We start from the raw sequence: 19,659 nt of genomic DNA, 5'->3' as shown, positions 1-19,659 counted from the left end.
CCTTGCTTTATTTTTTTAAGGCAGGATCATATGGTGTAGCCTAGGCTGCCCTATGTGGTCCAGGCTGGCCCCAGACTCATGGCAGTCCTGTCTCAGTCTTCCCAGCATTGGAATTAGAGTTGTGAGCCACCAGGCCTGGCTTAGTCTGGGATTCTACAGTGCTGTCTGGGACTGCTGTGTCCTGAATCCTGAACTGGCCCTGGGACGGTCAGTCAGCCGGCGATGCCTCTGGAACCGGAGTGGCTTTGTGTATTAAAAGGCCACTTTTCCAGGAGAAAACGCAGAGGATACATTAAGCTGTCGCCTGTTCTTTGGAAAGCCATTATTAATGGAAAACAATAGATTAATAGTTTTAAAACGCTTGTTCAATAAGTAATTTTTATGGCTCTGGATAGAGCCCATTAAACACTTCTGTGTGTTATTATAAAGAAGTTTTAAGTGTAAAATCATAAAGTCAATAATCAGGGAATTAGTCACAGCAGCCAGCCACAGGCCATTAGTTTTAGACGCTGTCAGAGACACCTGTGGCTTCGGAGGAAGCGCTTTTCTTCGAGCCGGCAGCGCCAGGTGGGGATGCAGAAACGACGCTGCCTGCTGCCTTCCATAAAGTTGAAGGGACAGCAAGCAGGTGCAAGCAGCGGGATGCGGGCAAATATTTACAAAGTGCAGACGTGAATGGGGAACTAAGGGGACCCGGGTCAATTTGCACATCCAGGCTGAGACACTTTATTTCCCCAGTGGTGTGCCTTTCAGAGCCACAGGCTCGGCCTTGATCTGCTAAAGATAGCTGTGAAGGCTGCACGTCCTTAGAAGGGAGGCATGTCACCCGAGAGTCGTCCCCCCCCCCCCCCCGCACCAAGGCTGCCGGAGCTGTCTCCTGCAAGGGCGTATTCCTCCTCTGTCAACTATCTGGGAATGAAAAGTGTGGGCTTTGGGGCGGGAGGGTGGGGGACTTGATAAAAAAAATCACCTCAAAAGCAACACAAGATAATTATGGAAACAGAAGAACTCTAAAGACGATAATGAAAACTGCCTGTAATCCCTCTGCTCAGTGATATTCCTCTTTGTGTTTTCCTCCTCCAATAAATGTTTACTGAGAACCCTCTACGCGCCAGATGCAGCTTAAGGCGCTGGGGATACGGCGAAGAACAAAACAGATAAATACTCTTGGCGCCATGGGGCTGGCATTTGGGTGGAGGGCAACAAGACCACTGCTGTAGTCGTAGACGTTTTTCAGCAGGCGAGGTGGTAATTGTGATGCAGAAAGGGGGCCTGAGATCAGGGCGAGGTTAAGAGGGGGTGATGGAGCCTCGGCTGGCAGAGGCCTTGTTGACAAGGGGGATTGACTTAAAGACTGGAGAGTGGTGGATTGAGCCACGCAGGTATCTAGAAGAGCAGTCCAGGCGGAAGATATTGCCAGTGAAAAGGTCCCGGCTCTATCCAGGATGCATTAGAAGTAAGAGGGAGGCCAGTATGGCTAAGGCAGAGGGAGAGAGAGCAGTGAGAGACTAGGTGTGTCTCACACGGGTCTCTGAATGGAGAGACAGCCATCTGCAGCAGGCTTGAATGGGACTCTGTGGGTTGCTGTGGAGGGAAGGAGCAGGAGAGGAATGAGAAGGCAGCTTCTACAGACCAGGCTGGGCCCAGAGCTGGGAGGTGGGTGGGATGGGAGAGTCTGCATGGGTATCTGGCAGAACCAACAGACTTCCTATCTTTGCTCTTCTCCGGCGCTCCAGAACAGAGCAGCTATGGGCTTATGTCTGGGTGTTGGACACTCCTGACCTGGCCTCCGCTGTTCTCCCATGGTCCTGTCTGTTTCTGTCACAGGCACCACGAGGGCCCCCAACCACCTGGATTCTCTTCTTACCAAATGTGGTTTCCTCTTGCGTCCTGCTCAGGAGGGCGGCTTCATCTTCCGAGCTTTGTACTCGGGCTGCTTTGTGCAGAAAGAGGTGGGTTTGGGAAACTATTGCTTTGCCGTGCTGGGGTCAGAGCTCAGGGGTCAGAACTCATGTATGCTAGGATGACAGGCAAGTGCATAGCCATTGAGTTACACATCCAGCTTCTTTTGTTGTTGCTTTGAGACAGTGTCTCCCTATGAACCCTAGCCTGGAACATACCACCTATACCAGGCTGTCCTCGAACTCACAGAGAGCTGTCTGCCTCTGCCTCCCAAATGCTGGAACTAAAAGTGTGCACCACCAACTCCACACACACACCCTTTAAAAAAAGCAATCTTATTTTGAGGCAGGCTCTCTCTGCACACGCTGGCGTCGAACTCACTCTGTAGCCCAAGCAGCCCTTGGCTCCTCCTACCTCAGCCTCCTGAGTGCTGGGTTCTAGGTGTGTATCCCCACGCCTGGCTTATCATCTTCTCTCCAGTAGCCCCCCTACCCCTCTCCTGTCAGCACTGCCCTCTTTGACAGTCCCTCACCCCCACACCCATGTACCTCACTTCACCCCCAACTGCAGGGCTTATACTTGGGCTTCTTGCAGGGTTCCCTTGGCCTGGCATGTTGCAGCTCTGTTGCAGAAACAGTCATGTGCTGTTTGCTTAGTTGCTCACATGCGTGGAGCCTCAACTGCCTCAGCTGTCGAATGGGACCAAGGGATTTCTTATTGGGGTCGAAAGAAACAATTTGTCTGTTGTCAGGAATGAGCAGATAAAAACCCATGCTGTCTCTTTAAGGGTGACCTTCTGAAAGACAGAGCAATCCCCTGGTCCAGGGTCATCCCCAGGGACTTCCCCTGTCAGGGCTGAACTGTCACAGGCCAGAATCTGCCACAGTCCGCTGTGCCAGAGACCCTTCTGCTTGCTTCTTAGCTCTTTCATGAGACAGGCTTCTGGGAGGCCCGCGTTCATGGTGCCCGCCATGAGCAGAGGCTTACCTATAATCGTGGCCTATTAACTGCTTGTTCTTCTTTCGTTTGAACGTGTGAATTATGCCCGATGTCCAGAAAGCAAATTACAGGCTGGAAATCAGAATGTTTCAAAAAGGGACAAAAAGGTTGAAGCAGAGTGATCTCTGCATAATGAAGTGTCCCATGATCACGTCGAGGCTGGGTGAACAGAGGGTCCGCTGCCACCCCTCATTCATTCAGGTAACAGCTTGGAATGGAAAGGCCTGGGAGAGTCTGGGAGGGCTGGGGAGGACCAGGGAGAGTTGGGGGAGGGCCCGGGAGGACTGAGGAGAACTGGGGAGGACGGGGAAGGGTGGGGAGGGCCAGGAAGGGTCCGGGAGGGTTCTGACGGTGGTGATGGTCATCGGGGCTGGCTTCTCTTCAAAGGCCCAGGGAAATGACTGTGGTTCCTGAGCTTTGGAGTGTAGCCCAGCAGAGCTGACAGCTAGAGACACAGGGTAGGCCCATTCTCTGTGGACATTTAGTGTTGACTGGATATCACCTCCCTCTGGGCTTTTGGGCATTGAGTCATGTGTTGGGACAAGGGGTGGTGACAACCGAAGTCTCTGCTGTTGTGTTCTTTAAGTCATCTGGTGAACGTCAGAACAGCAGGAGTGTGTAGTGTGTTCTCTGTGTTTTTCTCTCTGGATTAAGGAAAATTGCTGGCAAAAAGAAAAAGTAAAAAGGCTGGGCAGTGGTGGCGCACGCTTTTAATCCCAGCACTTGGGAGGCAGAAGCAGGTGGATCTCTGTGAGTTTGAGGCCAGCTTGGTCTACAAGAGCTAGTTCCAGGACAGGCACCAAAGCTACAGAGAAACCCTGTCTCGAAGAACCATAAAAAAAAAAAAAAAAAGAAGGAAAGTTGCTGACTTGACATCAGAGTCTAGTCTCTCCTCATCCTTCTCCTCATCCCTGTTCTCTCTCTCTCTCTCTCTCTCTCTCTCTCTCAAGCACGCGATGGGTTCCTTGTGTGTCAGGCTTGGAGGATAGCCTCAGCAGTCAGTTCTCAACTTTCTTTGAGACAAGGCCTCTCACTTGCACCTTCTGTGGAGCCTCTGGGCGCTGCCTCCTGTCTTGCTACAGGCATGCTGAGATGACAGACTCCAGCTACTGCATCTGGTTTTGTGGGGGTTCTGAGGATCCAAATTCAGGTCCCTCTACCTTGTGAGGCAAGCGTTTTATCCACGGAGCAATTTCAGCAGCATTGGATCCTGATTTAACCCAGATCATGTCAAAGAATTACAGCCTTCAGGTTTGGGGTGAGCAAGGCCCCAGGTTCCATCCCCGACACCGTCCTCACTGGGAAGAACACAGGCCTACGGTGTCCTCCAGTGTGTCATCGCTTGGTGGCATCCTTAAACTCAAGTTCCTCTGTAGCCCTGGACTAGAGAGAGGTTGACTGGGAACAGGGGAGGGTTGCAAACTCACAGCAGAAATGAATGTGTCAGATGGAGGAAGGAGGAAGGAATGGAACTCAAGCCTCCATTTCCTCAGCAAAGCTTCTCTTCCGCTCATCCTGCTGCACCGGGCATGGCTACGGCTCCTGCTTTGTAAATTAGTTACTTTGGCGCTACGGATGGAACTCAGGACTTTACATCTATTAGGCAAGCAAGCGTTCTGTCCGTGAGCCACGCCCCTGGCCCCTCCCTCACTGATAGATTCCAGGCCAGTTCTCTGCCACTGAGCCACGTCCCTGCCCCTGCTCTGCGGATGTCGACTGTCTCACCTTTACAGCAGTGTTGGCAGGAAGTGCTGCTTATGACCCCATGCTACAGAGTGGACAAGTGGGCAAAACGTGAGTTGCTAGGGTTCCATGGCTGGTAGTGGCAGAGTGCAGCTAGGAGCCGGAAGTGTAACGGGCCCTGGCCAAGCTAGAGCAGGCCCCTTCGGTGAGCAGAGACTCAACCTCTGCCTCATCTTGCTAGAAATTTCAGCTTTTAAAGGAGAAACAGGAAATCTGAAGTTGTATGTGAAATTACACTTTAGAAAGTTGACTTCAGCTGGGAAAGTAGTCCAGTGGTAGAGCGCTAGTTTAGCCTGCCTCTGCCTCCCGAGTGCTGGGATTACAGGCATGCACCACCTGTAATGGCCTGGCTGAACTTCTGATTGTCTTGCCTCCATCTCCCAAGTGCTAGGGTTACAAGTGCAATGCACTTTAACTTTGAAAGGACCATGCCACCAAACAGGATGTTGTAGTTAGAGCTGGGTTTGATGGCGCACACCTGGAATCCAGAACACAGGCAGTTAAGGCAAGGGGACCGTAAGTTTGAAGTCAGCCCTAGCCAGCAAATGGGTAAAGGTGCTTGTTGCTAAACCTGAGCTTGTTTCCTGGGACCCACGTAGTGGAAGGAGAGAACTGACTCCCGCGAGTTGCCCTCTGACCTGCACATATGAACCATGATACTTGCATATGCACACATCCACACAATAAATAAACCCCAAACAGCTAAAAACCCAAGTGCTCAATTTTGCCTGATGCTACAAGGAAGGAGGAAAGGAGAAGAGAGGAGATGCTTGAAGGGAGGATGGAGAGAAAGACCTACGGATGACAGCGACCATCCATTTGAGAAGCATCCGTGAGAAGCACATGCTGGATGCCAAGCTCTGTGCTGGTGCCGATGATCAGATCTGCACGGACACCAGTCTGCCTCGGGAGGGGCGTTCAGTTCCATGAACATCTGTCCCGGCCTTTGAAGCAAATGTGCTGAGACAGGGATTGCTGAGTAGAGGCTGGGACCCCAGCTCTGTGCCTGCCCCCTGTGATCTTGCCTCTGGAGTTCTCTGCTACCCAACTTTAAGGGGCAGCGCCTGAGGCCGAGGGATGTTTAGGGCCCATCGTGCCCATGCCAGACAAGGTGCTATTGTTCCTGAGAGTCACAGGCCTCTTCCTAAAGATCCCCAAACATAGTCATAGTGGGGAGTGGGTTTGACAGTCTGGGGGCTGGTCACGTCTCTTTACACTGGCCTGTAATTTTGGGAGCGGCCACCAGGGGACAAGGTTGCCCCTGTCATACAGCATTGGACAGAAACCGGAGCGGAGCAGAGCTAGCGGCCAGTCAAGCGCCAACTTTGTCCTTTTTGACCTGCTCAGGTCCCCAGCATCCTTCCCCAGCGTAGGTGTTGGAGCCTGCAGGACAACAGGACCCCCATTTCCCTGGGCAGAGTCGCAGAAAATTGGGCTGCATGGGAGCAAGAGTCTCAGCTGCCACCCTTCTTACCCCCCTCTTGCCCCATCTCCTCTGTTTCTCCCTCACCCATCTTAGAACCTCATCACCTCATCGAACTGACTGATTCATTCCTGGTGACTTCTGCAGCCGCTTCCATGGCTGCACCTTGAACTTGCATTAAGTTTTAATTAAAGCCGTTACACCAGCCTTGCCCCTGGCTAAATGCAGCCGCGGGCACAGGGCACATAGATATTTAATACTCTGCCTCTCCCCGCTGATGGCACAGGGTGCCCAAGGGTGTACCCGAGCCATGCCCTGCTTGCAGCGATCTGCGAGCTTGCTTAAGTGTGCCCACAAGCCCCGAGCGGGGAGGCTGCGCAATAACTATTCATTGCCCTGGGTTAAGTGTGCCCAGGGGCACCGGTAAACTCAATGCAGTGATTAGCGATTGCTCCCAGGGAAGACTACCCGAGGTCCTGCTGAATGTCTGCAGGCCCTAAATATAGTCTGCTCGTGGCCATTTAAAGGGCATGGCGCGTTTGGCCTGTGCACGTGGTCCCACGTCCTTTCCCTTCTTTCCACAAAATGGCTCCTCCACGGAAGAGCGCAGCCTCCAGGGCTGCCTTGTTGCTGTGGGGCTGAGGTGGAGAGGCTGGAGGGAGGCTTTGGTGGCTGACCTGGGAAATGCTGAATCCCTTTCCTGTCTCCTTCCTCTCTGCTCCCTAAGTGAAGGCAGCACTTCCAAGGTGAGGGAATTACCGGCTCTCACTCAACAGGCTCCCTGTGGGCTGTGCTAAGCTCTCTGTGGGGTGCTGAGCTCTCTGAGACCAGGGGCAGCAGAGTTGAGGCACTGACAAGATTGTGGGGATAGGAGCTACCTTAGCTCCACCTACTTATCTCTGGGCCAGGAAGAATGAATTCTGCACCTGTCGGGGAGGCAACCCTATGCGTGAGAAGTGTCCAGACTCGTTAGTCTTTTGAGGCTCAGTGTTCTTAGCTTTTAAGGAATGAGGGGAGGGGGTAGCTGCTCTCTGTTGGTCTAAGATTCTGTCCTGTGCCTCAGAATCCATGCCCATGCTTGCAGCAAAGGCAAAGGGAGTGAGGGTGGATGGAGGCAATGGGAGGTAAGAGAGGCTGTGCCATGGCTCAGTAGCTGAAGGCACTTCTGCCCAAGCCTAACAGCTTGCATTCCATCTCCAGGACCTGCAAAGCGAGAAGAGATGACGCCCCTAAGTTGTCCTTGGACCCCTACATGCACACTGTGACAGATGCATGCCCACAACATACACACTGACATAATAAATACATAAATAATACAATAAAGAAAGCGTAGGCAAGAGCACAGATGGGTGCAGCTGGGGCCCAGGCTGGTCCCTTGCTGGCATCATGAGGTTCAGGTGCAGTGAGGGACCGGCTGTCCGGGTTTGCCTGAGAGCATCCTTATTTTAGCCCGAGATGATTGGGCATCCTAAGCATGGCACTTGGGTGAACATACGCCTCTACCTTTGCTCCTCGGAGTCCACAGGTAAAGGAAAGGCGATAAGAGATGGGTGACTGGGGGCCAGATGAGGCAGGAGGTGTAGGCCTGGGAACCAGCCCACCATAAGCATCAGGGTCACGTGCACACCCAGCTTCTGCTTCGCCAGCTGTGCGCCACACGCTAGCTGCCCTGCTGGCCTGGCCCAGGGCAGCAGCTGAGGTGACATTTCCCTGGGTCTGTTGACACTTGAGTCCCAGAACAGAAATGATTTTCTTGTCTTAATGAGCAAACAGTCGGGCGGCACGACTCTCTCGCTGGACTCCTGCTGCGGTGATTGCAGAAGCGTCACCTTTGCTCACAGTTTGCAGCTGTTGCGTCCTCTCTGTTCCTCGCAGGTCTCTAGGCCCTTGCCTCCAAGGATCAACGGTGGACAGGTAGGTGAGGAAAGGGCATTGTTTTGGAAGGTTCTGCTAGGCCTGGTGCTGGGGAGGCTCTGAGGCAGGAGGTTGCTGCTTCCATGGTCCTTCTGTGGAGAATGTCCGTGGACAGTAGTTTTGTGGGTCTGGGTCATGGCAGAATGGGAACTCCCCCTGGCACCCTCTCACACAGAGGCCTGAAGCTGTCTGGGGAAAAGAACCTGGTGGCTTCCTGCTGGGGTAGAAAGCCTCTGGGTCCTGCCATGGTAAGATTCTCTCTGAAAGGTTCCCAGTGGCAGGAGCTGAATCCTTAGCAAAGCCACCCAGTCCTGTGTGGTTCACAATTGTCCCCTGTATTTCCCCTCACTCCGCTCCTCTTTCCTTTCCCTTCCTCCCTTCCTCTTCTCTTCTTCTTTAGTTTTGAGGATATATATATATATATATCACTATATAACCCCACTGGCTGGAATTTTCTATGTAAATCAGGCTGGCCTTGAACTCACAGAGATCCACCTGCCTCTGCCTCCAGAGTGCTGGGATTAAAAGCATTTGCTACCACTGTCCAGCTTTTCTTTTTTAATAGTTCGGGCAGGAAGTGGAATCAAACCCAGGGTGTGCTAGGCAATTACTCTACTAACTGAGCTATGCCCCAGTCCCTAGTTTCTATTGTTTGGAGACAAGATTTTACTACATAGCCCAGGCTGTCATTTAAATCATGTAAATCCCCCTGCTTCACACTCGCAAGTGTTAGGAACACCATTACACCAGCACCTACTTTTTCTCCTGGTCTTAGGGGTTCTCACAGTCACCTGGGGAGAGCCTCTCACACACCCTTTGAGTTTTTGGAATCCTTGCTTTCCATTTGTCTTAGAGTTTTCCCTCAGTCTGGACTGGGCTGTGCTTCTTCCTTGAACCTCTCGCGTCACTAGATACCAATCTTTATTCACAGCCCCCATTGATGGTGCCCCATTTCAGGCTGCCAGTTACACCGGCCTGGATGGTACAGAGGCTGAGTGACTGGCCCTGCTCTCAGGAGCCCAGTATGATTATCTGTGCTCTAAACACCCCTGTAAGAGGTCGGCTTCCCTGGAATATAAGAGCATCAGCATGTTTAAGTTGCTGCTGTTCTACCCCTTGGTCAGCTGAGCCTTTCCATGACCTCGTCACTATCTTGAGTCCCGCCCCCAAGAACCCATGACCCTTGACCCCAGATGAGCATGTCTCCTGGTCAGCTGGATTGTGACTTTGCCTTATGTCATCAGACCCCGTGGATGCTGTCCCTTCGAGGGGAGCTGGTGGCTTCTCTGGAGGACGCCAGCTTGATGGGATTAGATGTGGACATTGGTGCCACCACGGTCACCGTTCAAAGCCCACGACAAGAACTTCTTCAGACACAGGAGGTCAGTGGTGGACAGTGGCCAGGCCGGGCTTGAGGGGGTCCCCACAGCCTGGCACACCCCCAGGAGCACTTTGTCATCCCGCAGTGCCAGTTCACGTGTCCACCTGTGAGACTGGACAGATTTAGGCAGGCGGCTTTGAAAATTGGGCCCCATTAGCGTAAAGTGCTCTGCTCGGCAGATGAGGGGCTCCGGCAATCATGTATTCAGCGCGTCCTGATCATGGTGGCAGGATCATAATTGCCATCTCTTTAAATAGCCCAAAGTTGCCGTGTAAGAGAAGACGGCTCACATGACATTTGCTCCGAGCTTGCTTCCTGCTAAAAATATCCTGGCTAAATAATATTTCCTGGTTGTGCTGGAGCAACAGGCCCTGGCCTGGGCCCTGACTCTTGGGGCTTTGTTCAGAGATGAGATGAGAGGGTGGAGTAGAGAGGGTAGGCCCTTAAGGAGGAACAGTGGCCACAGTGGGGACCGTCCTGCTTCCCCAGGTATGGAACACTTCCCTGGAGCTCCTGCCACTCTGGCTGGTGAGCGGTTCCTATGCCTACTCCCTCAAGGCTGGGTGCCCGCTGGGTAAGATATAGGAGTGCCCCTGATGCCCACCTCTGATTTTGGCACTATCTGTCCACTCCTGTTTTCTTCCCTCTGCCGAACACCTTGTCCCCACTGCCCCGTTCTGCCGCCTCTCTTCTGAGCAGAGTGTGAAGTGTGACTATGGACGTGGGAGCGGTCCGAGCGGAGTGTGAAGTGTGACTATGGACGTGGGAGCGGTCTAAGTGGAGTGTGAAGTGTGACTATGGACGTGGGAGCGGTCTGAGTGGAGTGTGAAGTGTGACTATGGACGTGGGAGCGGTCCGAGCGGAGTGTGAAGTGTGACTATGGACGTGGGAGCGGTCCGAGTGGAGTGTGAAGTGTGACTGTGAACAGTGCTATCTACTGAGGGCTGCAGATCTGGGATCTGGGAACTTCTGGGGGCCCCAGGCAGGCTCTAGGGTCTGTGGTCATATTCTGCAAGACTTTGAGGCGACCCCTTCCCTTCCCATGCACCTCTTCATTGTGAGGAGGCCAGAAATCTGGAAGCATTCTGCTGACCTCCAGGGAATCTGAAGGCTAAAGCTCTCACTACGCAGTTAGATGGATCAAAGGCTTTGTCCTGTGAGGGAAGGTGAGAGATGAGGAACACGGCAGGTTTGATGAGAATTTCATCATGAAGTAAGTCTCAGAATGAGAACTCTGGGGAGTCCAGTGGTCTTGGGGGATATCCTTGCCAAATCCATACACTCCCGCCCTGTTGGTACTATTTGAAATATCTTTATTTGGAGGCAAATGCTTTTTCATTTAGCAACTGCAGCGCCAGCTCAGAACACCCCATGAGAGGGCTGGTACAACAAAGTTCTTGCTAAAGTGTAAACAACTGATACAGGCTGTCCCCTACTAGCAGCTTGCCATGGGAGGGGCGCCAGGCAGGGCCATGAACTGCACTCTTGGCCTTTGCCAGCCTGCTCCTGGCACTGCGTTTGCAGCAACCTTCTCGAATGGCAGTATCCTCCGAGAGCTAGACAGGGTGGCCCTTTTTTTCTTTCCTTTTCTTTTCTTTTCTTTTCTTTTCTTTTCTTTTCTTTTCTTTTTTTCTCTCCTCTCCTCTTCCTCCCTCCTTCCCTCCCTTTCCTCCTTCCTTCCTCTTCCTTCCACCCTCACTCCCTTCCTTCTTTTCTTGGGACATCAAGTTCCAGTGTCAAAGTGAACTGAGTCGTGTGTGGGCTGGCCTCAGGTGTGGCTCTGGCTAAGACCCTGCATCCCTGTAGCTCGTTTTCTGGGTTGCGTTTCCTTCTGGTTCCAGTGTCGTCCCAGCCAGGGTCGGAGGTCTCAGTTTACATCCCCAAGCAGAGACTGGGTCTGGTTAGGAGAGGACTCCGTGTGGAAGAGTCCCTGAGCCCCAGGTTCCTGCGGGTGCACCAGTCCAACACCTTCACGGTGACCGAGGACAGAGACTTCGTGGTCGTCAGCATCCCAGCCCCGCTGCTGCTCCAGTACCAGGTCAGCATCCTGGTGTTATGGCCATGCTTCTTCCTCAGAGACCTCTTGCTTGGGCTGTTGGTTGAGCCCGAAGTCAGAGAGCAGGTCTTTGGGAGCTGGCTGGGTACTGGCCTTACTGTTTATGTCCTAGAGGCTTTGCTTTGTTTAGGAGGTGGCCCCAGCAGGGACAGTCAGAGGACAAGGGATGTATCTCATCACACGGAACCAATAATTTGCTGTCCCACAGCCATGCCCAGATGCCAGAGAATCTCCAGGGACACAAGTGTTCTACAGGGTGGACCTGAGCCTTGCCTTTGCGGAGATGGTCTCCCCAGTACACTGGAGAGTGGAGAACTTTTTCCAGTGTGTGGGTAAGTGAGGAGCCCTGAAAATACACTTGCTAGTGACAGGTACATGCCACCCATGGTCTCGCTCCCTGCCCTGGCTTCATTCTCCTTTTGGCAGTATTCGTTCTCTGGACTGAGAGCTCCCACATCTCAGCGACTGAGTGATTCTGTCAAGTACGCTGCTGGAACTGGAGAGGCCTAGGTCCTGAATGGTGAAAAGGGAGACAGAGGCGGAAGTGCATCAGCTTCCCAGCTCAGCCTCGACTGTGTGTGTGTGTGTGTGTGTATGTGTGTATATGTGTGTGTGTGCATGTGTGTGTATGTGTAGGTGTGTGTGTGCATGTGTATGTGTGTGTGTGCACATGGATATGGAAGCCAAAGGATAATGTCCAGTGTCTACCTTACTCATTCAACAGTCTCTCACTGGCCCTCGAGCCTAGCTCGACAGCTACTCTGACCAGCTAGCAAACGTCAAGGATCCTCCTGTGTCTGTCTCCCGAGTACTAGAATTACAGGTGTACAGGACTTTAAGAACATTTAGGTTTTTTGTTTTTGTTTGCTTTTTTTTTCAATTTTATGTGCCTAAGTGTTTTTCCTGCATGTTTTTTCCTGGTGGGAGTTGCTCTGATCCCATGGAACTGGAATCACAGACAGTTGTGAGCCGTTATGTGGGTGCTGGGAATTGAACCCAGGTCCTCTGGAAGAGCAGTCAGTGCTTTTAACCACTGAACCATCTCTCCGGCTCCACGGCCTTTTTATTTTTATTTTTCAAACAAGGGATCTAGATATCTGATCTCAGATCATTCTTATTTTGGTGTGGTAAATGCCTTACTGATTAATCTTTATTTTTATTTTTTAATTAATTAATTAATTACGTTTTTTTTTGAGATGGAGTTTCTCTGTATAACAGCCCTGGCTGTCCTGGAACTCACTCTGTAGATCAGGCTGGCTTTGAACTCACAGAGATCTGCCTGTCTCTGCCTCCCAAGTGCTGGGATTAAAGGCATGCACCACCACTGCCTGGCTTGTTTCTATTTTTGAGACCAGGTCTTAGTGTGTAGCCTTGGCTGGTGTTAAATTCCCTCAGCCTCCCTGGTGCTTGGTTTGCAGGTGTGTACCACTTCTCTGAGTGTTGTCTCAGGTTTTGTTGTTTGAGACAATCAGAGACTCATTTAGCCCAGGCTGGTCTTGAACTCACAACGTAGTCAAAGTAGTCAAAGATCACATTGAATTTCTGGCCCTTCTGCCTCCAGGCCTCAAGAGCTGAGGTTACAGGAAGTGGCCACTCTGGTGAGTTTATGAAGTACTGGGGATCAACCCAGGCTTCCTGTACTAGGCAACCACTCTGCCCACTGGGCTACATCGCTAGCTCCCACCTCGGCTTTTCTTTCCAATCTGGAGCCTAAGGATCCTAGAGCCTGTCACAACGCTGCATTAGACACAGAGAGAACCTGGTACAGGATGCCCCATTTCCATTTTGGTGTGTCCCACTGTCTCTGTGTGGACTCCAGTGCCTCAGGTCTGTCAATGCCTCAGACTGCTTGGCAGAGAGCCCAAGCCTCTGCGTTGTGTCCTTCATCTGAGGCAAGTTGCCCTATAAACACCGTGCAAGCTCCCGTGCGAGGGATGCAGCCGCCCTGTCTTGAAGGGGCTTTCGGTGAATGCCGGACGACCAGACAACCTGGTATTCACACATGCAAAACCACCAGGAGCAAAACCCATTCAGATCCAGCACGAGGAAATACACATAATTCACAAATGATGTCAATCACTTTCATCTCAGGACTTCCTAACTGTCCTCAATAGAAGACAGACGGGAAGGAGATTGAACTCAGATGTTAATAGTGCAAGAATGCCCCGTTACCAGGATATGATGTCTCGGTGCTGCATAAAAATGTAATTATATTCAGAACTATATTTAAAGATTAAAAGGGGGACTGCCTACCACATCTAGCCCCAAACTCAGAAACAAAGGCAAAGGCGGGATGTGTTGGGGGGGTGGGGCGTGAGGACGGGGTCGAGTTCTAACCGGCTGCTAAAAATGGAAATATTTCTCGAAAGTTTTTACATGTTTCGGCTGCTTTTGTTTTAGCAGTTTCCTGCGGCACTGATATTGATTTTGGAAGAGGGGGGGTTTGGAACTCTACCGGGCCAGGATTCAGCAGGCACTTGCTGTGGGAGAGAGAGCAGGGAGGGAGCAGAGGCCACCAGATGGGGTCTCTCCATCAGCCTGTAAGGGGAGATAGGAGGTGTCTCTGGAGCCTTGTGGAGGGCAGGTGGACCCAGGGGGAGGTGCCAGCGATGAGATGGACTTTGTTCTAGCCTCGGAAGGGTAGGTAGGTTGCTCACAGGGAGATAATGAATAAAATACGAAAATAGCAACAGCAATAAAAACATTTTAGGAGGATTTTTTTTTCTCCCTCCCTGGGAAGATTTACACGGGGAAAGAATGTTCCCTTTCTGGTTTTATTAATTTCATATCAGCAGCCGGAATGAATCTCTCCCCTCCCTGGTCCCCAGTGCACCTCCTCTGTACCTCCTTGCAGCTTCCAGAGCTTTCTGTTCTTTTTATAGTCTCTGCTCTCCGCTCCTGCCTTTCCTTGCAGTCTAGAAGCCTGGGTGGAGATCAGGGGCTGCGGCTCATACAGTTTTTCTTCTTCGGCTTTTGCTTTTAGCAACCACTTACTTACAAGTGCCGGTTAGATCCGATTTTCACCAGGAATTTTTACAAAACGTCTTTCCTCTGTCAATTCGTGACTCGTGAGTCAGACTCTGAATGGGTCGCCTACGTGCCTGCAGTTCTGGGACTTTTATTTTAGACTTTTGTTCGTTTCAGTTTTTGCAGGTGGGTGTTTTGCCCGCACGTGTGTCTGTATACCATGTTTATGCCTGGTGCCCTCTGAGTCAGAAGAGGGCATCAGCTCTCCATGAATTAGAGTTACAGGTGGTTGTGATAGACCATGTGGGTGCTGGGAACTGAACCCAGGTCCTCTGAAAGAGCAACAGGTGCTCTTAACCACCAAGCCATCTCTTCAATCTCAGGATACAGATTTTTAAAAATCTCCCTCTCCCTTACAAAATGAAAACCAAACCCAAAGGGTGTTCAAGAGCATCCTAACAGTTTCAGGTGGGAGCTTCTGAGGACAATGGAGTAAGCTGGGGTGCCCACCCCCTGAAAAGAAAGTCAATGGCAATGTGGGTATTGCCATGGAAGTGGAGGTGTGGTTGTGGCAGTGGGGGTGTGGCCATGGCAGTGAGGGGTGCCTTCATCTTCCAAAGACTGGGTGAAGGCTAGCAAAATGGCTCAGCAGGTAAAGGTGCTTGCTGCCCAGCCTGCTAGCCTGAGTTCGATCTCCAGGACCCACATGGCCAAAGGGAAGAAGTGAGCTCTGATATCTGCAGTGTGGCATGTGTAGTTTCCCCGTGATAAAAGATCTCAAGACGTGAGTGAGAGGACCTGGGGGGAAATGCTGGTGAACCAGTGAGGGTGAGGGCATCCAGGACCCAGGGGAAGGGGGCAAAGCCGCAGTGGGGTTTAGGATAAGAAGGAGTGGCAGGCAGTCCGGGCAGCAGGAGTCACCAGATTCCCCACAAAGAGACAGGCCTGACTTCTCTGGGGACGCGTCTGAGAGGGTTCTGCCTTGTAAGGAGGTAGACCTCAGTGGCCAAGTCTGTCCATTGTTCTGTGTGAAGCTGGTGATAGGAAGTGTTCTCTGGATCTGGGCACGGTGCCTCGTGCCTGCGATTGCAGAGCTTGGGGGGCTGAACAGGAGGAAGGCTGAGTTCAAGAACAGCCTAGGCTACTTATGGAAAGCCTATCTCAGATATAACCACACAACGACATCCCTACAAAACCTCACCATTTTAACCACCTTGCAGCCTGCCCCAAGGATACTAAATGGTTGTACCGGACTGTGGATTAGGAGTTGCTACTTAGTGTGTTGGGAGAATGCCACAGGAACTTGGTCCCCAGAGGCCAGGGGTGCTGCTGACCATCTTAAAATGTACAAGATGCCCCTCCCCCCCGACAGGACAGTATGGTTTGGTCTAGGATATCAGCAGTGCTTGGCTGGCTAACCTAAGAATGGCCAGGCAGGCAACGTTAACTGGTTCTGATTGATTCCTGGGGTTGGACGGATCAATGTATTAAACCTCAAAATAGGAGATGGCTCTCCGATGAAACCAGCTGGTAGCTTCCAGGCTGGGCAGTGAATGGAGTCAGGAGATCTCTGCAGAAACCTGGGTTTATGTGTTTTAAGTTCATTAGTCTCTGTTCATTGAAACAGAGTCTCAGATCCAGACTGGCCAGGACCTTGCTCTCTAGTCAACTGGAACTTGAACTTCTGATCCCTTTGCCAACACTTTCTGACTTGCTGGGGTTACTGGTATGAACCACAGTACTTGGCTTATGTCAGTCTGGAGGCTGAACTCAGGGACTTGTGATGTTAAGCAAGCATTCTGCCAACTTAGCTGCATTTCTAGCACAGATAATTTAATTTCAAAGCTCTGTGAGATTCAGCCATGAGGACAGCTCCTAAGCCAGGGCTGGGCACTGACCACCAGGCTTCTCTTCTTTGGGGAACGGATGAATGCTTCCGTGTCAGGAAGATTTCGCTTCCCTAGGGGGAAAGCTGACTTCTGCTTTCCACTTGGAAGGGTCAAGAGAAGACTCACTTGTCTCAACAGCCACATCGAGGGCGACTCTACCCACCCTGTCCCCTGGATGGGAGACCGTTTCAGCAGAAGTGCCGCCGCCTGCTGCCTCTCCCCAGTTCCAGATCCCGCGAGTGGCTGCTCAGGATGAGCCCCTTCGGCGTTTTGTGCACCAGTCTGCTAAAGAAACCACCGAGGCAAATCCACAGCCGTGTGCTCTGCATGCTGCTCCCTACCCAAGGGTCTGGTCCCTGCCTCATGGATGGCTTTAATTGGGCCTAAGCCCTTTCTCTCATTAGCCTTTATTCACGGATAGCTACATTTTGAGATCCCCCGGTCATATTTCTTCCTCAAACATAGAATGTTCCCCAGGGAAAGCAGGGACCTAACATGCTCTACCTCGGGGCAGGGTCCTTGCATCTGTCCTGCTTGGCTCACATTGAAGAAGGTAGCGGTACAGACAGCTGCTGCATTCACAAGGGGGTTGAAAACTGAGGCAGGCGCACTCCAACAGTGGAGGTGGGGGTCCTGGAGGCAGGCCTTGAAGCTCAGCCTGAGGCCACTGCCCCCACATCCTTCTCTGGGCTGAGGTTCACAGGGTTGCTAGGGCCATTTGCTTTTATTTCTGATGCTTTTCCTCTCTGTGCAGCTGGAACCAGCAGCACCGTTCTTGCAAACGGCTCCACTGGAAGGAGGAAGCTGGATGTCCACTGCCTTCTCTTCCACCAGTGCAAGCCAAGAGCATCATGGTCCTCAGACTCCTCCAAAAGAGGCAGACTTAATTCCACATCTCTGGGCTCCAGCTACACTCTCCTCAGAGCACACGGAAGCTTCCCAGGCTGGCCCCAGACCTTCACAGGCGGTCTTCCTGTCTCACGCTTCCATGACCACACATTTGTCTTCAGAAGTCCCCTCTCCTCTGTGGCCTTCTTGGCGATTCGATGGGCCCCAAACACTGCTGGGTTCTGAACTGTCTGTTCCCCTAACCAAAGTTCCAAGAGTCATGATGACTGAGCAGGACTCTGCCCAGCCGTCAGGCAGTCCCTTCCCACTGGCACGATTGTCAAGAGAGACTGTGAAATCAACAGAGTCTGTGGATCCCACCCCAAGGGAGCCTGCCCACATCGGCGAGGAATTCACACCATGGACAAGGCCCTTTAGGAGCCGCCTCGATGAAGAGGGGTTGATTTTCCACCGTGCTCCCAGAAGGCCTCAGGAGATACTACCAATAACCAAGGCTGAGGAGCCACTGCAGAATGAAGATCCATTTGGAGAAGGGGTCAGAGGGTACCTGGATCTGTCAACCTCAGAACCAAGGCAGGGCCCAGAAGGGCTGGGACTCACTGTCTTGCCAGGGACTGATGTCAGATTCACTATCCAAAGAGGGAGACAGCCAGATGCCAGTGCCCACCTGGGGACCTCCAGTTCAGAGCTCCCTGGGAGGCACAGCGTGGGCTCAGCAGATCCTCAGACAGTACTTCCCAGGGACTTTCTGACTGCCGCCTCTGAGAAGCCTGCAATCCCTTCTGAAGGTGCAGACAGGACCCTACAGCTTGAATCAGTGCCTACATGGCCTGAGGCCTGGCCGTCCATATACAGCCAGCCCCCTACCTCCACACACCCAAAGCCTTCTGGCTCCCCCAGAAAGCAGATTGCTCTGCCCCAGTGAGGCTGGATTCCCCCTCCCTGATGGTCAGGAGTTGATGGAGGCCAGGTTGGCCCCGACCCCTGAGAGCCATCAGCTTCCTGAGCTTTAGCACATGTGGAGGGGGGTGCTCAAGAGGCCCCTGTGCTGAGCCTTTCTAGAGACTTCAGCAGTGAGTCAGAGTGTCCAGGGAGGGGAGGCACAAAGGGAAGGGAGGACGCAGTTTGGTATGTTCCTACTTCCCTTCAGAAGGCGGCTGCGACAGGACCAGAGCCCCGGCCTCCCTGAACTGGCCCAGCTGTACTTCACATCTCACTGTTAAATCTGGGAAGGCGGCTGGGCAGCGTGCAGGCCGATAGCCAGGCCCACCTGTGTCTAGGGCTCTGGCCCCAGTGTTTCCTCTTTAGCTTTGTAACCTTAGCAGGGCACTAGCCTTCCTGAGCCTTAGTTTCCTCATCAATGGAGGGGAAATGATACTCGTTCCTCCCCGGTGGGGTTATTGAAGGAGGTGAACAAGAATCACATAAAGCCTTGGGTACCGAGCCCCGCGCAAGCATGCTGGAATCCCTGGGGAGGGAGGATGGGGTGTCAGCACAAACTATGGTTTCTATGGCAGCAGCTGGTACCCTTCTGGTTTGGACAGACCCATTGACCTGCAGTGACCCAGAGCTCCCAAACTCAGTGGCCCAGGAGCCCAGCTGTGGCCTGGGCAGGAACCCCACTCCGTGCTTCCCTGCGAGGGCAGTGCTTCACCCTCTCCAGGCCGACTGTGGCTGGAAGTGGGGTTTGAAACGCAGCCAAGAAGAGGAGGCCGGGCGGCCGTGCCCGCCCAGAATGCGAACTAAATAAATAAATAAATAATCAGGGTTGTCTTGGCTGATAAACGGTCCCTACCTCGAAGATGACTTCTCCCCCCTGCGTGCCCCCCTCCTTCCTCTTTCTCCGGGCAGATCCATCCCAGGCAAAAGCTTAATAGCCCCATTTAAGGCTTTTCCTTTTCACCACGGAATTGAGCTGCTCCTGCCATTACGGGGTTTTCAGCTTCTCTCTGAAATCAAATTACTGACTCCATTTAATTTTTTAAAAGCTCGGATGATTTCCCTTCTTGAATCCGAACTGTGACTCCAAGGCCAGCCCCCTCCCCTGCCTCCCCTGCCCCCAACGAGGCGCACCCCCTGTGGGTAACTGCTGCCCAGGGATGGTGGCCCCCATGCCAAGGCAAGCCTGACACCTACAGGGGGAAGCCAATAGAAGGCAGCCCGGGTCCCACATCCTGGACACACCACTGGGTGGTCTTGGCTTCTCCTGGGTCTATGTCAACTCACAGAGATCCCACAATGGCAGACCTTCAGGTGCTAGTAGGTCAGTGGTCAGAGCCCAGCCTGATGCACTGGGCTCTTGGTCATTCTGCAGACAATGCCCCCTGCCCCATCATGTGTGTTCAAGACTCCATCCCTTCACGGATGTCTATGGAGCCACTCCTCTGTACCAGGTACCATTCCAGATGCAAGGAGACCCTCCTGACAGGGGAAAGTCCTGTCTCTCTCTCTCTCTCTCTCTCTCTCTCTCTCTCTCTCTCTCTTCTAGGGTTGGAGATGCAATAACCACATGGGGCAAATTCAGATGTTTCCCAGT

At 52.4% G+C, this 19,659-nt stretch overlaps 1 protein-coding gene across 1 annotated transcript in view; it reads left to right on the top strand.

Moving 5' to 3' along the window:
• The window catches only part of CUNH1orf127 (chromosome unknown C1orf127 homolog), a 30,920-nt gene extending 12,151 nt beyond the window's left edge, over nt 1–18,769 (top strand). Inside the window, exons 4-14 of the mRNA XM_050153132.1 lie at nt 1,828–1,952; nt 2,959–3,102; nt 7,943–7,981; nt 9,226–9,363; nt 9,852–9,936; nt 11,204–11,400; nt 11,627–11,750; nt 13,822–13,958; nt 16,499–16,621; nt 17,029–17,981; nt 18,046–18,769. Coding sequence (XP_050009089.1) covers nt 1,828–1,952; nt 2,959–3,102; nt 7,943–7,981; nt 9,226–9,363; nt 9,852–9,936; nt 11,204–11,400; nt 11,627–11,750; nt 13,822–13,958; nt 16,499–16,621; nt 17,029–17,981; nt 18,046–18,136 — 2,156 coding nt within the window. The 3' untranslated portion in view covers nt 18,137–18,769. The remainder of the gene's footprint in view (nt 1–1,827; nt 1,953–2,958; nt 3,103–7,942; nt 7,982–9,225; nt 9,364–9,851; nt 9,937–11,203; nt 11,401–11,626; nt 11,751–13,821; nt 13,959–16,498; nt 16,622–17,028; nt 17,982–18,045) is intronic.
• The last annotated feature ends 890 nt before the right edge of the window (nt 18,770–19,659 follow it).

This window comes from Alexandromys fortis, unplaced genomic scaffold (genome assembly GCF_014885135.2).
Source record: "Alexandromys fortis isolate MF-2015 unplaced genomic scaffold, M_Fortis_MF-2015_v1.1 scaffold_88, whole genome shotgun sequence".
In the NCBI taxonomy this organism is placed as follows: Eukaryota; Metazoa; Chordata; class Mammalia; order Rodentia; family Cricetidae; genus Alexandromys; species Alexandromys fortis.
This window is presented reverse-complemented; position numbering and strand designations above follow the sequence as displayed.